The 15,778-nt window shown below is 45.0% G+C and overlaps 2 protein-coding genes across 2 annotated transcripts; both read left to right on the forward strand.

The window, feature by feature from the left end:
- Positions 1-220: 220 nt before the first annotated feature.
- On the forward strand, positions 221-14,287 carry psmd6 (proteasome 26S subunit, non-ATPase 6). Its single transcript, XM_083660936.1, has 8 exons — positions 221-474; positions 918-1,123; positions 2,333-2,478; positions 9,459-9,678; positions 12,305-12,413; positions 13,024-13,192; positions 13,921-13,998; positions 14,102-14,287. Exons 1-8 carry the CDS (start codon positions 330-332, stop codon positions 14,196-14,198), a joined length of 1,170 nt encoding a protein of 389 aa, XP_083517062.1. The 5' UTR covers positions 221-329; the 3' UTR covers positions 14,199-14,287.
- Positions 5,996-7,330, forward strand: LOC310798361 (tubulin beta chain; the record flags this gene model as incomplete). Its single annotated transcript, XM_083660899.1, has 1 exon — positions 5,996-7,330. The coding sequence occupies one exon, from the start codon at positions 5,996-5,998 to the stop codon at positions 7,328-7,330; it is 1,335 nt and encodes a 444-aa protein (XP_083517025.1).
- Positions 14,288-15,778: the final 1,491 nt, after the last annotated feature.

Here is a 15,778-nt window from a genome sequence, read left to right on the forward strand (position 1 = left end):
ATGGTTGTATTTACTGCAATGGGTTAATAATGCAAATGTAAAATAGAAATGGTCAACTTTGACTCTCGGAGGAGGCATCCATACTACTACATCCATAATGTGTCCAGGCGAGGGCGCCAAACAGTGAGTGAGTCAGTAAAGTGTCCCGGTAGTCCGTCTTTTTTCCTCGCCTCGTTGACTGACACTCCGGCGGAAGCAACAGTGCAGTGTTTTCCGTAGTCATCGTTGGTAGGCTAACTGGTGTGGAAGAGAGAGAGCTGAATTCTGTCTAACGACAAAGATACTCTTCTTTCGTTTAGTCTTTATTTTGTTTCTACATTTGGTCCAAAATGCCGCTGGAGAATCTGGAAGAAGAGGGTCTGCCTAAGAACCCCGATCTTAGGATAGCACAACTGAAATTTCTGCTCACGATGGACGGCCACCGACAGGATGCTAAAGTGAAAACGGAGCTCATGGACGCAATCAAAGCTAACAGTGAGTTAGCATCATGCACTCACTTCAGTCTGCTCAACACATACACACAAGGCTGTTATAAGTGCAGACTAAGTTGAATGTAGCCAACTAGTTGTCATGTTCGACGAGTAAATGTCTCGTTATTGCTGATAAAAGCTGAAAAACTAACGTTAGCCCACTTCTAAACACGTAAGCTAGCTAGCGTTAAACGTCAGCGAGCCAACAAGAAAACGTTACATGGAGTGGTTAGAGCGATTTGGTTAGCATAATCAAAATGCTTCATGTTGTCAAGTTTGCATACTGTTATTCTGAGCCTTAGGCAATGTTCTTAAATTGGCCTTAAAATGTTTTGAAACTACTAACGTTAGTCTGCATCATTAATCGAGATATAGGAGTTGGTAGCCCCGGCTTGAATTGAGACTTGACATAAGTCAAATGATGACGTGTGGTCTTCTCTGTTCCAGACATGGCACCATACTATGAGAGCCTGTGTAAGGACCTGAAGTGGCAGGTGGACAGTGACCTGCTGAGTAAAATGAAGAAGGCCAACGAGGAGGAGCTGAAGCGCCTGGTCGACGTCCTGGAAGATGCAGAGAAGAGCCTGGGAGAGAGCGAGATACGAGATGCCATGTTGGCCAAAGCTGAATTTCTCATCAGGATTGGGGACAAGGTGTGGTTGACCTCCTCAGCGCACACAGCTGATATGATATTGTTGTTTTGGTACTTTTGATTTTGATGTGGCTGGCTGGTAAGTTTCTTTACTTTAAGCCTCTTTGGCAGGTGGGCAGTTATCATTTTCGAGGTGCTCTGTTCTGCTGTAAAAGTAACTGTTGCCCGCAGCTAAGAACTTGTTTCCTTCCTGGGGCCGGATTCACAAAATCTTAAGAAAGAAAAAGAAAAAGATAATGTTTTTCAAGTGCAATTTTTTCTTAACTTGAGTCTTAAGAAAAGTGCAGATTTCAGCTAAAAACATGGTGTAAATGACGTCTTTCCAAGTCAACTTGGCATCTAAGGGCTTGTGGAGACTTGGATTACGCCAGGTGAGCAGTATGTTTTTTTTATTTTTACGTTAAACCTTTTGCTCGTAACCCTGTTCACACTCAGCAGACAGCTCTACTTACCTGACTCGCCTGTCAAATTCAATACATCCACATTTTTTGCAGTAAATCTTCAACAAAGGATAGGTTGTAATAAGGCTGGGGGATAAAAGGATAGCAATATATATCGGCGATAACAATCGAACAATAAAAAAAATTGTTTGATAGACGTTCGATAGAGCGCTTTCCTCTGCTCCGTGGCTCGGACTGCCCTACTGGCGCGTGCGTGTTGCTCACTAAATGTTATTGCATCAGTGATGTCACAATGCCTCCTTGTGTGTGTGTGCCCCATTATCAGTGTGTATGTGTGTGTGCGCGTGCCCCCCGCGCATGACAGTATGACATCACTGATCAAGCTTGTCACAATCCCTCCTTGTGCACGCCCTTATAATATCACTGAAGACATCATTGATGACACCACTGATGACATCAGATCATTAGGTAATTAGTCTAATTAAAAAACCCGGCTCCGTCAGGTCACCCGCACGGGTGCTCTTTACACACACTGAAAGTTTCAGCCCGATCGCACGTAAAACGGCATAGCTGTGGCCTGACACAGAACTTTAAACAAACATCGCAAACATACTCAATTTTATATATAGATAGATGTAATCAATTTCCTTCAGAAATGGTACAGAAGTAAAAGACTGGATCATAGCAGTTTGTATGTTGTTTTTACTTGTTTGCCAAGGGAAAGGAAGATGTAATGGTATCAAATAGAGTTGACCACACACATTTTCTAGCCTGATTGACACGTGTGTCTTTGCCTCATGTGTCCACAGGAGGGAGCCCTGACAGCCTTCAGGAAGACCTATGACAAGACGGTGGCTCTGGGTCACAGACTAGATATCGTCTTCTACCTGCTGAGGATCGGCCTCTTCTACATGGACAGCGACCTCATCACACGCAACTCTGAGAAAGCCAAGAGGTAGATTTCTGGATTAGCATTTTCTTTCATATAGTGTTTTTTTACCGTCTACATGACCGTCCGTATGTCCCCAAGAAGGAAAGAAAGTGGCCAGGTCGCAGATGAGCTCATACAGTTCTAGACGGCTTGCCCTGGTGGCCAGCAGTGGGTTGCAGCAGCTGTGCGTAAGTTGAAACGTAACCTAGTTTGAGCGTAAAGTCTCACCAAGTCCGAGTTTACGCACTACTAAAAATATTTGGGTTGCACCAAGTGAAATAGTTACAACGTAGGCATAAGTTAGAACTTAAATTTTACACCTACGTCTTACTAGGTGTAAAGTCGGCACAGCTGGCAATATTGGCACCATGGCGCAGCATTGTTTTGCGTCGGTAACGCGTTCCTCCGTGATCAATTACACCCTTTGATATTTATGACTCGCGCTTTTGTTTTCCACAAGCTGTGTCACTGCATACAAATTAAAATAACAGCAACAATTTAGCGATGCAGGATGGTCGTAAATTAACCTACAATGCTGATGAAGAGCTCACAGATACGTGTTATTGTAAGTCGCTTTGGATAAAAGCGTCTGTGAAATGACGTAATGTAAACAAACGTTACTCAATAACATTCTCATTTGGTTAGTTTTGATGAAATATGAAAGCACTGGTGGGCAACATGTCCCGACTGTTTTCATTCCACTTAATTAAACAACGGTAAATAAACACCATTTCCACTGTGCTTTTCACGGATTGGTCACAGATACTGTACACGTCATTTTCTGCGACACTATTTTGGCTAGTGTGGAGTTTAAGGACTACTACCGTAAATTCCGGACTATAAGCCGCACCTTTTTCCCCGTTTTTTGGCCTTTTTTGGCCCCTGCGGCTTATATAACGGTGCGGCTTATCTATGGATTTTTTCAAAAAAAAAAAAAAAATCTCTTTTTTAGCACTCTTTCTAACTATAAATCCTATATAACTATAATAAGTTTTAATTTCCTCTCTTGCCCTCTTTTCACCACACTGTATGACACTGTATGACACTGTGTGCACTGTAAAAAAACAACACAGGTGGTGTTGTGTTATGTTGTTTTGTTGAAATGTTAATAAATGGGAGCTTCCTCAAACAGCCATCTCTTTCCCGACAATCCCCTCTGTGCATGAACCCTTACATATGGTAATTAAACATTAAAACACAAAAAAAAAAAAAAAAAAAACCATTAAAACACCCGCGGCTTATAGTCCGGTGCGGCTTATATAAGAAAAAAATAGTCAACTTTGCAGGTGCGGCTTATACACCGGTGCGGCTTATAGTCCGGAATTTACGGTAGTTAAGATGTACTACCTTACGTCTCTGGTGCAATTAAACAAAGACACAACTTTAGTGTCAAACAAACTAGTTTGAACGTAGCAGTTAGTGTGGACTTTACACCCTAACTTAAGAGAGAACTTACGTTCAGCTGGTGCAACAGGCTGCAGGTCACTACTATAGTGATCTATAGTGATATAGCTTTCTTGTCAGTCCATTTGGTAGTTTGTATTGTAGTTGTATTCGTACAAAAATGTGCGCCCAAAAAAAATGGCACTCACGGCCCACCTCCGGTATCTCTGCGGTTACAGTATTGTCACCTGTATTATTTCTTCAATGAAAGAATACAATGATATGCAGGTGGCATTAACGTTGTGAATATCAGTATGATATTGAACGCACCATCAACTTTAGTCTGGAGTCTGGACCATGAATGCACCATTGCCAGTGTAGTGGGGATATCTATTTTTAGATACTGGATGGGAGAGAGAGATGGTATGTTTACGTTAGTAAAGGCAGTATGGATTACACGGGACATGTAGCCTATTGCAACTATCTGGTAAGCCAGATTAAAGTGTGGACCAGTGACATCACTGGTCCACACTAACTCAAATTAATAACTCATTATCTCAAATCAACTCTCAATAACTGTCAAACTATTCATCATTCATCTAGTTTGACAGTTATTGAGAGTTAACTCATTGAGTGCCAGCCACTTTTGGAGAACGGACGCTCCCAGTGCCAGAGTTTCAGAGCTTTTTTCAGTGATTTCTCGAGGCCCACAGAATATTGTGTGATATTACTATGTAAACAATGAACACGCAAAAAGAACGATGAGACTCTTTTCTATCATCAGCAAAAACAGGTTTATTGATATCATTTTCCGTTCTTTAGTTATCAGCCGGAGAAGATAGCTTGATTTAACAAAAAAGAGACTTTTTTTTCTAGAAGCTGAGATAATGGCCCTTTTGTGAAATTAAACATTTCAAACACATCACTGACTCTGAAGCTAATTTTCTGATGTAGTCACACCTCAAAAATTATTTCCTTCAATAAAACAGTGAAGGCCAGGGAATTTTGTTTGGCAGAATAATATTTTTAGCTGCAACCAGCAGCGCTGGCCCCTGCGTGCGCTGCTGGTTGCAGTTTCTTGCTGGTCTTGATTTGCTGCTGGTGGGCATCGGATATTCTGGCTTGCGTTTGCCAACCCTGTCCTGCTGCCTGGGTCTGTCTGGGTGTTGTGTGTGTGCTGCTCTACGTGCCCCCCCCCTCCCACCCCTCAACTGCACACTCCTCCTTATGGGAGGTGGCTCTCTGCTGAGTTTGCTCTGCACTGTGAAGGGTGCGCGACATCCAGCTTTTTTACAGCTTCCGCGTGTGTTTGTCACCGGCTCCTATGCTTCCAGTTGAGAATAATAAACTCCACGGCTGATCATGCGAATGGGCTGTTGCAGCGGACATGGAGGAGCTCAATTGTGGGAGCAGATTGGCTGCTGCTGCTGCAGGCACATCTAACGTTAAAACGCTTCATGCATATCGATGCATATCGATGCATACGGATGCGATGCGATTTCCGTTTCCCCAACGACTTATTCTCTGTTTTTCTCTGCCTTTCTGTTAACCTGGAGAGCACTGTCGCCACCTAAGGGTTCTGTAAAATAGGTTATAGACCTCCAATAGCTATAATAGTTGTACAGGAGATGCGGAAGGCTTTGATCGACGTCCCACCGTCAAAAAACGCATTGGACGTCGAAAGACGTCCGTGGCACTCTACGTCACTATTTAATTGGACGTCGAAAGACGTCCATGGCACTCAATGAGTTAATTTGAGTTAATGAGTTATTCATTTGAGTTAGTGTGGACCAGTGATGTCACTGGTCCACACTTTAACACTCAATAACTGTCAAATTAAATGACAGACTTCAAAACCGTTTACAGTTTTCTGATATACTACTGATGTTCTAATGATACAAAGCTGGTTGAAAATGGGCGGAGTGTTCCTTTAAGCAACAGAGCATAAATCCTTGTCTACTTACGCACAGATCCATTGTGACATCTTCGGTGATGTCATAAATCACTGATGTCACATATTATGCATAGACATTGCGACATCATCTGTGATAAGGATTTACGATATTATCACTGATGATGTCCTCATAGACATTGTGACATCGGTGATGTTATTAATCCTTGCTATAAGTAGGACTGGTAGAGTCAATTCAACTAAAAAATGAGGGAAATTGTGCATATGCAGGCGGGCCAGTGTGGCAACCAGATTGGAGCCAAGTTTTGGGAGGTGATAAGCGATGAGCATGGCATCGATCCCACTGGGACGTACCACGGTGACAGCGACCTGCAGTTAGAGAGAATCAACGTCTATTACAACGAGGCAACGGGTGGCAAGTATGTTCCTCGTGCGGTGCTGGTGGACTTGGAGCCGGGCACCATGGACTCTGTGAGGTCCGGCCCCTTTGGCCAGATCTTCAGACCGGACAACTTTGTCTTTGGTCAGAGTGGGGCAGGTAACAACTGGGCTAAGGGCCACTACACAGAGGGAGCCGAGCTGGTGGACTCTGTTCTGGATGTGGTGAGGAAAGAGGCAGAGAGCTGCGACTGCCTACAGGGGTTCCAGCTCACCCACTCCCTGGGAGGAGGCACCGGCTCCGGCATGGGCACCCTGCTCATCAGCAAGATCCGAGAGGAGTATCCAGACCGGATCATGAACACCTTCAGTGTGGTGCCTTCCCCCAAGGTGTCGGACACAGTCGTGGAGCCCTACAACGCCACGCTGTCTGTCCACCAGCTGGTTGAGAACACAGACGAGACCTTCTGCATTGATAACGAGGCCCTGTATGACATCTGCTTCCGCACGCTTAAACTCACCACGCCCACCTACGGGGACCTGAACCACCTTGTGTCATCCACCATGAGCGGGGTGACCACCTGCCTGCGCTTCCCCGGCCAGCTCAACGCCGATCTGAGGAAGCTGGCAGTCAACATGGTGCCCTTCCCCAGGTTGCACTTTTTCATGCCAGGCTTCGCCCCCCTGACAAGCCGGGGCAGCCAACAGTACAGAGCGCTGACGGTTCCCGAACTCACTCAGCAGATGTTCGACGCCAAGAACATGATGGCGGCGTGCGACCCGCGCCACGGCCGCTACCTCACCGTCGCCGCCCTCTTCCGCGGCCGCATGTCCATGAAGGAGGTGGACGAGCAGATGCTGAACATCCAGAACAAGAACAGCAGCTACTTCGTGGAGTGGATCCCCAACAACGTCAAGACGGCCGTCTGTGACATCCCGCCCCGCGGCCTCAAGATGTCCGCCACCTTCATCGGCAACAGCACGGCCATCCAGGAGCTGTTCAAGCGCATCTCCGAGCAGTTCACCGCCATGTTCCGCCGCAAGGCCTTCCTCCACTGGTACACGGGCGAGGGCATGGACGAGATGGAGTTCACCGAGGCCGAGAGCAACATGAACGACCTGGTGTCGGAGTACCAGCAGTACCAAGACGCCACCGCAGAGGAGGAGGAAGGGGATGAGGAAGAGGAAGGGGACGCGGAGTGAGTGATGTCATCAGTCGCTTTGGTGCCCATGTGTAACCTTCTATATACACGAAGCCATGCCATTATGACTCTTGACTTGTTACAATGTAAGTCTATTCAAGATTAATTGTAATAGCCATAACATTGTACCCAGTATAACTCTTTTTGGAAAGTGAATGTTTTGTTGAAATGCCTTTTCTTTTTTCGATTCTGTACAAAGAAATATGATTTGTCATGTGGCCATCCTGGCTATTGTAACTATGATATAGTGTCTTCAAGCCCATATGGGCTGGGCACCTTAGGGTGCATGACACTCAAATAAAAAACATCAACCAAGTGTCAAGGATAGTGTCCGTGGGATAATGTCCATGGGGAGGGGACTCCAGCCTGTTACTGAGCCTTTTGTGCTCAGTGGGCATCGGGGGGAGGGAGTGATTAAGTCCTTTGTGGGGGCCTTCGGGTCTCATTGAAGAGGGCGGATGGCAGTTGGGGAGAAACTCCCTGTGTCGAGATGTTCTGGTTCTGCCAGACATCAGTATTCTGCCATGGGGGCCTTGATGGTGGGAGGGCCGGGGTCGGCCATGATTTTCCGTGACCACTTTTGGCGTCCATTGCAGTGTGTACGTCCTGAAGGGATGGCAGGCTGCATCCGTCCACCTTTTCAGCATGGCGGATGATGCACTGCAGTCTGGAGATGTCCTTGCAGGCAGCAGCATACCAGACGGTGATGGAGGAGGTGATGATGGACTCAGCGGTAGCAGTGTAGAAAAGTGCCAACACGATGGGACGATGGCATCGACCATCGTCGATGGCCCGGCCCCCCATCACCCTCTGACTGAGCCTTCTACATCGGACCATCTGTTTGAATTAAAATTTTGCAGTTTTAATAAAACAGGCCAAGTCCACTCACCGTGACACGCGGGCGGCATTTCAAGCACACCCAGTTCAGAGAAGCGGTAGGGGGGAGGGGAGAATAAGCACTGGGTGCGCTTGTTTAATGCCACCCGCGCGCCCCCCGCACGTGGGAAGTCGGTTGGATGGATGATGGATATTAGGTACGGGAGGAGCGGTGGGGGTTGGGGGCCTGGTTGAGCATGAGAGGTGTCGCAGGGGAAGGGTAGTGGGACATGACCTCATCAGTCACATCACTCAATGTTTGCGGGGCATGACATAATCAGTGGCTATGACATCAGTCATCGGGGGCGTTTGCACGCTGTTGATGATTGTGTTTGTGTACTACTATGACATCAGTCACCACTGGCCACCACTCGACAATGATGACAATGACGTAATCGCTCTGGCCACCAAATGACGATTGTGGGGCTGGGGCCCACAGGACTGAGATACATAAATGACATCCAGACGCTGCCGCCTTCATGTTGCTATGCGCACTGATGATTTCCCACTGATGATGCCATAGACATTGTGACTTTATCAGTGATGTCATAGACATTGTGACATCATCAGTCACCACTGGCTACGATTTTAAAGTTCTATGTCCCCACGAAAGAAAGGGGCCAGTTCTGATGTCATACCGACTCGGAGCAATTGTGATGTCATCCGTGATGATGTCTTCAGTGATAATCTCATCAGTGATGTCACTCAAGCAATTGTGATGTCATCTGTGATGATGTCATCAGTGAGCGAATGAGCAATGTCCTCAATGATGATTTCATCAGTGATGTAAGTGATGTCATCAATGATGTCACTCGAGCCAATTGTTTAATCTGTGATGACACACGAGCAATTGACCCTTTTCGCGGGGGCCATTTTGTGTCGAAAAGGCAGGGTAAACACAGGTGCAAGCAAAACACTAATGAGGGTTTCCAACTTCCATGATTGGAATTTGGAAACCCTCATTAGTGTGTTGCTTGCACCTGTGTTTACCCTGCCTTTTCGACACAAAATATTTTGAACTAAATATTGGCCACTGCAATCGGTGAACAGCATCTTTATTTGCCGATGGCAGTCAACAAAGCCAATATATCGGTGCATCCCTAATTCATTACGGAACAATGTGGTTGGTGTACGTTACGTACGTCTATTATGCGGTCTGCTCCTCATCTAAGCTAGCAGAAGCACGATTCCACTGACAGCCTCAGTGGTCTTCAGCACTCTGAAGCCCCCCCTCTGTGTGTGTGTTTCCACAGCCTTATCGAGGAAGGTGGAGACTGGGACAGGAGGAATCGTCTGAAGGTCTACCAGGGTCTGTACTGTGTGGCCATCAGGGACTTCAAGCAGGCCGCCGAGCTCTTCCTTGACACAGTTTCCACCTTCACCTCCTACGAGCTGATGGACTACAAGACCTTCGTCACCTACACAGTCTACGTCTGTATGATCGCCCTGAAGAGGCCTGACCTCCGCGAAAAGGTAGGCAACTGAATGTCCAGAGTTCTTTTTGTGTGGGGTCACTTATAATCTGCTTCTGGACGACAATAATTTACTTGTACATCTATGTCGTATATGTGCTCAGCCCTCTACAAACTAGGGATGCAACGATTATAGATTTTTATGGTACGATCATAGTCGTATATAGTATATCTTATAGAGGAAAAACGATTTCACGATTATTATGCATTAATTTATTTCACAATACTATGGATAATTCACAGCGATCTCGCCCGAATTACCGCTCGTTAATAATGACACATGTCAGCCCGACTCACGTTTCTGGTCACAGTCTTTGATTGACAGGTGATATAGAAGCATGCTTGGCACAAGGAAATATCGGGACCTTGTGGATACAGAGAAAGTTGACAGAAATCGGTTCTGACTTGTGGATTAGAGAGCAGTTTAATGACGGAGAGAGGTCTGTTCAGATACGCAGTCTCTCCTCGCTCGCTCTCTCTCTCACACACACACACACACACACACACACACACACACACACACACACACACACCACACACAGTCACCTTTACACAATGCCAATAGGCACGGTCGCTGGTCCCAACCATAGACTGTAAAATATACCCAACACACACACACACATTTTTACAATTTCAGCTGTCAAATAAATCTGGTAATTTATATTTTCCATCCCAGGAGACAATCTCTCCTAGCCAATCTGTGAGGGTTGGCAGCCGGATCTGGACCATTTGCTTTTTTACCTGGTGTGAAACCAAACCAAACCAGCTGAAAAACAAAATATTTTTTTGCATTTGGTGCGACTCAAGGAACCAGACTAGGCTGGTCTGAGAAGGTCCTTAGAGGAACCAGACTAGGCTGGTCTGAGAAGGTCCTTAAAGGAGAACTTACCTCCAAAACACTTTTTTTCAGCTTTTAACCAATATATATGACTTTGGGGGTGATGTGTGAAGAATTCTGGTCAGAATTTCCACATTTGACACCAAACTGTTGCCATTTTACCATTTGTATCATTTTTCAGCAGCATAACTGGCATAAGCGCCCTCTAAGGGTCGAACACTGCTTTTTTTTTTTTTCTCAAATGAATGGGAGATTTGGTACAACCTGACGTCAGGTTGTCCCCAAAGACTATGGGATTTCAAGATAATTACTCCCCTATCCCCCCTGTACCCTTTCGGCTCCTCAGAACTCCAAGCCTATTCTTATTGAAGTTTGCTCTTAAAATACTGAACCAAACGTCGTCAAAGTTGGCACATGTCTTAATTATAGTTAGTTTCCCGCTGAATGTGTCACTACTTTATTAATATCTTACCTGGATAAGCTCGAATGATGATGTTTATATTATCAGTCCGAGTTGGAAGCACTGTCTCCAGCCCAGCCAGGCGGGAGCGGGCGGGAGAGAGTCGTACTGTAACCTCATGCACTAGCACCAAGCTCCGGGCGCGCGCGCAGCAGCAGCAGCAGCAGCAGCTCTGTGCTCTCAGAGCACAGAGAGCACAGTCTGACATTTCCGCGGCTATCAGTCCGACTTGGAAGCACTTTCTCTCGGCCAGTCTGCTCTCTCATGCACCCGCGGGGGCGCGCGGCAGCAGCACACAGCAGCAGTGAGAGGCGGGGGCTTTCAACAGTCTGACATTTCAGCAAACAAATCTCGTCGCAGTTTAGCGGACATGTAAAATATAACGCTATACTACGACGTGACAATGTGACAAAGCTTCTCTAAACATATCGGCTAATATAATATCATCACTGTGTACAAGCAACGCCAACTTTTCTGGAAATCAAGTCAGCAGAGCAGAGCGACTGGCTCTGTCTGTGTGTGTGTGCTGCTCAGGGGGATTCGCATGGGAACAGTGTGAGGAGGAGAAGAGCTCTGCGCTGCCTCCTGCGCCCTGAGAGGAAAAATCAGAGGTGTTGTAACTTTCAACAAGAATCACGAAAAGCCCCAAAACGCAAATTAAAAACGGATTTCATTGCGCGGTTTATCTCTAGTTAGACGAGGGAATTACGTGGAGAAATCTCGCATTGTGTTACCCCAGAGCGAGAGGTTTGTCCTCACTGTGTGCTGCGAGCAGCGAGGCTCTTAACGTAAGTTTATACAAGCCACGCACACACACATGGGACAAAATGGGACAAAAATAATTAAATTTCTAGTTCGCCACTGAATGGCCAAATTGATATAACTATCAACCATTTCAGGATTTTCTGTTTCCATACAGGCCACCAGCGTTGGCTAGTTGTTGATATTTATAAAGATATTGCCCCTCTCAAATAAATTATTTTTGAGGCAGTAGGCAAACTAATGACGTCGATTTCCGAAAAAAAATCTTGACTTAACACAGCCAAAGAGTCTAGTATAGACAAGAGTATATGTCATTTCTTGGTTTTTTCCATAGGTATTTTCAAATCACTGTTCTAATACATATCTAGGGGGTAAGTCCTCCTTTAAAGGAAGCAAACTAGGCTGGTCTGAGAAGGTCCTTAAAGGAACCAGACTAGGCTGGTCTGAGAAGGACCTTAAAGGAAGCAGACTAGGCTGGTCTGAGAAGGTCCTTAAAGGAACCAGACTAGGCTGGTCTGAGAAGGTCCTTAAGGTCCCTAATGTGTCCCCTTTGTGCATTCCTCCCAGGTGATAAAAGGAGCGGAGATCCTGGAGGTGCTCCACGGTCTGCCGTCCGTTCGCCAGTATCTCTTCTCCCTCTACGAGTGCCGCTACTCCGTCTTCTTCCAGTCTCTGGGTGAGCAAAGCCTTTCCTTTCACTGGCCTCCATTTTTTTCTCTCCCCCCATTGTACAACTTTTTTGATTTGATATTTCTGGAACACGTTGATTATTACAACACACTATTTTAGATCACATCCCTGGTTATAGAGTGCACCTTGTTTATTAAAGAAAAAGGCAAAAAAAAAACAATTTCTTTGGATTTTTATATCACAATTAAATTGTTTTTCGGGAACCGCCAACCAGCAGTGGATTTGTTAATTGTATTTGTAACATAGACCGTTACTGCAACATGGCCGGTAAGTTATAGATTTGTCATGTCAAATAAATTCTTTGGCAGACTACTGTCACCCTCTGCTCCAGGAGGCACTGCGGGCAGGGAACTTGACTTTTCAATGCCAACGGTCAAATCAAACTCCTCCAAACGTTATGCCCCGCCTCTATCCTGTTTCACTCTGAAATGATGTCACAATAAGGAAGTCACATACTCTCCAAATGCCGGTTCAGCGTGACTTGAAACTTATGTGGTCTGGATGGGAATCTACAAATGGGCGTCAAGTGTCGTCCCCACCAACATGTTTTTGATTCATGTTCAGTAACCGTGTCTCTTTCCTCCTTTGTGCCACAGCCACGGTGGAGCAGGAGATGAAGAAGGACTGGCTGTTTGCCCCCCACTACCGCTACTACGTGAGGGAGATGAGGATTCAGGCTTACAGCCAGCTGCTGGAGTCTTACCGCTCCCTCACCCTGGGCTACATGGCCGAGGCTTTTGGCGTCAGCACAGAGTTCATTGACCAGTGAGTCCAGCACCCCGCGCTTGAGCACCTGCCACATCTTACACAACGCCATAGGCTTGAGCTGAGTTTGTTAAAAGCATCTTTTGCTGCGTGTACAACTTGCGGAGTGAAGGTCATTTTTGTGCCAAGATGTGCCAGAGAGATTCCAGCTGTGGTTCTCACTATCATTCGTCTCAGGACAGGGTGGTGCTGGAGAATAATTCTCTCAAATGATCTAAAGTTATCAATTGTAAGATGGCAGGGTGGATTAGAATTGTTCAGGGGGGATTCTTGTATCAGGATGAGTATTTTTCAAGCCTCAGGGTGGGTAGGATCCCTCCGAATGTCTTGATCTGAAATGCTACTTGTTCAAAATTGGTAACACTACAAAGAGAAGCCCAATAAATGGGAACCAGTGATCAGGAATTCGGTAACAGGGTATATGTGTTTAGTCGGAACATGGAATATCGTGTTTGTAAATTCAAATGACCTTATTTCAGGTGCAGGGTTAAAATCAGGAATACCCCATGTGCTCAATCTTGCTCCCTAGAAGCACAAAACCTGCACGTTTCATCCCAAAGTGGGTCTTTGTCAAGCAGTGATTCACTGTCAAATCAAAGCTTCATCATTATCTGTGTGGATATTCTTCACTTTTCTTTCCATGTGCTCAGCTGAAGGTTTTAGAAAAGTGCCATATAAAACTCTACCGTTTTGGACTAACTGATGTAATTTCCCCGCTCTTTCCTCAGGGAGCTCTCCCGATTCATAGCCGCTGGTCGTCTCCATTGTAAAATTGACAAAGTAAACGAGATCGTGGAAACAAATAGGTAAGGTTACTATTCAAGATAACCACCGAAGCTCAGCATTGCCAGGAAACGCCTCTATTGAACAGTAACAGAACTCTAAAGCTGTTGTTCTTTTCCCCCCCAGACCTGATAGCAAGAACTGGCAGTACCAGGAGACCATCAAGAAGGGCGACCTGCTCCTGAACAGAGTGCAGAAGTTGTCACGAGTTATCAACATGTAACCATTGGACATGTTTTCTGTCTCTCACTGCAAGGGAGACCTGCATTACTTTTGTTGTACCCAATATCCAAACAATAGTTTGTCAAAGTGACCCTTATATTGTGTATATAATAAAAAATGTTTTCTTTGAGATTGGATTTGTTGATTGAGACCAGATTTCAGAAAAGAGGCTGAGACATCATTTCATATAAATAGCAGTATAAATTATTTTATTTACAGAAACTTGTTACAAAACAAATATACTATACAATCTTTTTTCTTTAAATATTAATTCTAACCTATCATGTTTTGTTCATGAATTACATCATAGCAGCCAATACATAAGTCCAGCTGATCAAAATGATTTTGATAATGTATACAAAAGAAATCTATACACGCTTTTACATAGTATGAATGGTGGATTCTTTTTTTCCTCACAGAAGCAAGCTGTATTCTCACTTTCACATTCCAAGGCTATGGTGCTCAATGCTGAACCTAATAAACACATCCTTGCCATGTCTCCATCTAGTGGAGACAATATGACATGTCAGTGGAGTTTGAGGGTAAACAAAACACTTGATTGAACGTTTTACAAACATCCTAGTAAACCGGAGGAGCTTAAACTGCACACTCAGGCTTACAGAAAATCTTTTGACGTCTCGTCTGGAAAACTGATAAATCAAAGAGAAAAAAAACTAAGTGTTTCATACCGGGCAGCCGACAAGCTCTCGGGTTTTACCACATTTAGGGTTCATAGGCAGATTTTAAAAGCAAGCTCCTAAACACTTCGAACATTCAAGTAAGGTCAAACTTAACACCCCCCGCCCGCCCCCCCCCCCCCCAAAATAAAAAATACTGTCCTCAAAACAGTCAGGGTGAAACAAATTCAGGCACTTTCTTAATTCGTTATTTGTTTAAAAAGCTGCAAACTATTTCCTTAAAAGCTGTGATTCAAATTACTTGTTTGGCAACAATGATGCAAGCAGTTGGACTGTTTGAAGTGTTCCTCTTCCTTGCACTAATGATTGCTTAAAGTCCCTTCAGCCTTATAAAAAAAATGAAATGTGTTTATGGTATTCCATCTACAAAGTGTGTGACTGAAGAGTCCATGGAAATTGGTTAGACAACGGTCGGGCACAGCTTCAAGCCTGCAGGACATTTCAGAATCACAGGCTAGTTGGGTCACACAGAAACATTTTGTTGTTGTTGTTGGTTCATAGGCAACGTAAAATGTATTGAAAAGCACGTGATCGAGACCTTGAAAAGCACGTGATCGAGAACTTGAAAAGCACGCGATCGAGACTTTGAAAAGTGAATAAAGGTATCCCCTGTCAGACAGACACATGCTACAGTGGAAACACTTCACCTTTTTCACTTCAACTTTTTCCCCCTTAAAAGGATCCCAGTACACGATTCATGAGATGCTTCAGCTTCTACATTTAGGCGTATTGCATTATATAGACTTGGCAGTGAACCACTTTCAAATAATCAAGTTCTTTGACTCGTCATCTCGTTTTACTAAATAAATAATGACTTTTTCGATTGTACCAAAAAATCTGCGTACGAAAAATGCCTGTGCAAAAATACACATTTCACTATGTA

This window comes from Poromitra crassiceps (genome assembly GCF_964638095.1).
Source record: "Poromitra crassiceps genome assembly, chromosome: 25".
Taxonomy (NCBI): domain Eukaryota; kingdom Metazoa; phylum Chordata; class Actinopteri; order Beryciformes; family Melamphaidae; genus Poromitra; species Poromitra crassiceps.

Coding starts and splice junctions, on each gene's coding strand:
- psmd6 (XM_083660936.1), top strand. CDS start 330: ATGCCGCTGGAGAATCTGGAAGAAGAGGGTCTGCCTAAGAACCCCGAT. Junction 1,124..2,332: donor TCATCAGGATTGGGGACAAG/GTGTGGTTGACC, acceptor ATGTGTCCACAG/GAGGGAGCCCTGACAGCCTT. Junction 2,479..9,458: donor AACTCTGAGAAAGCCAAGAG/GTAGATTTCTGG, acceptor GTGTTTCCACAG/CCTTATCGAGGAAGGTGGAG.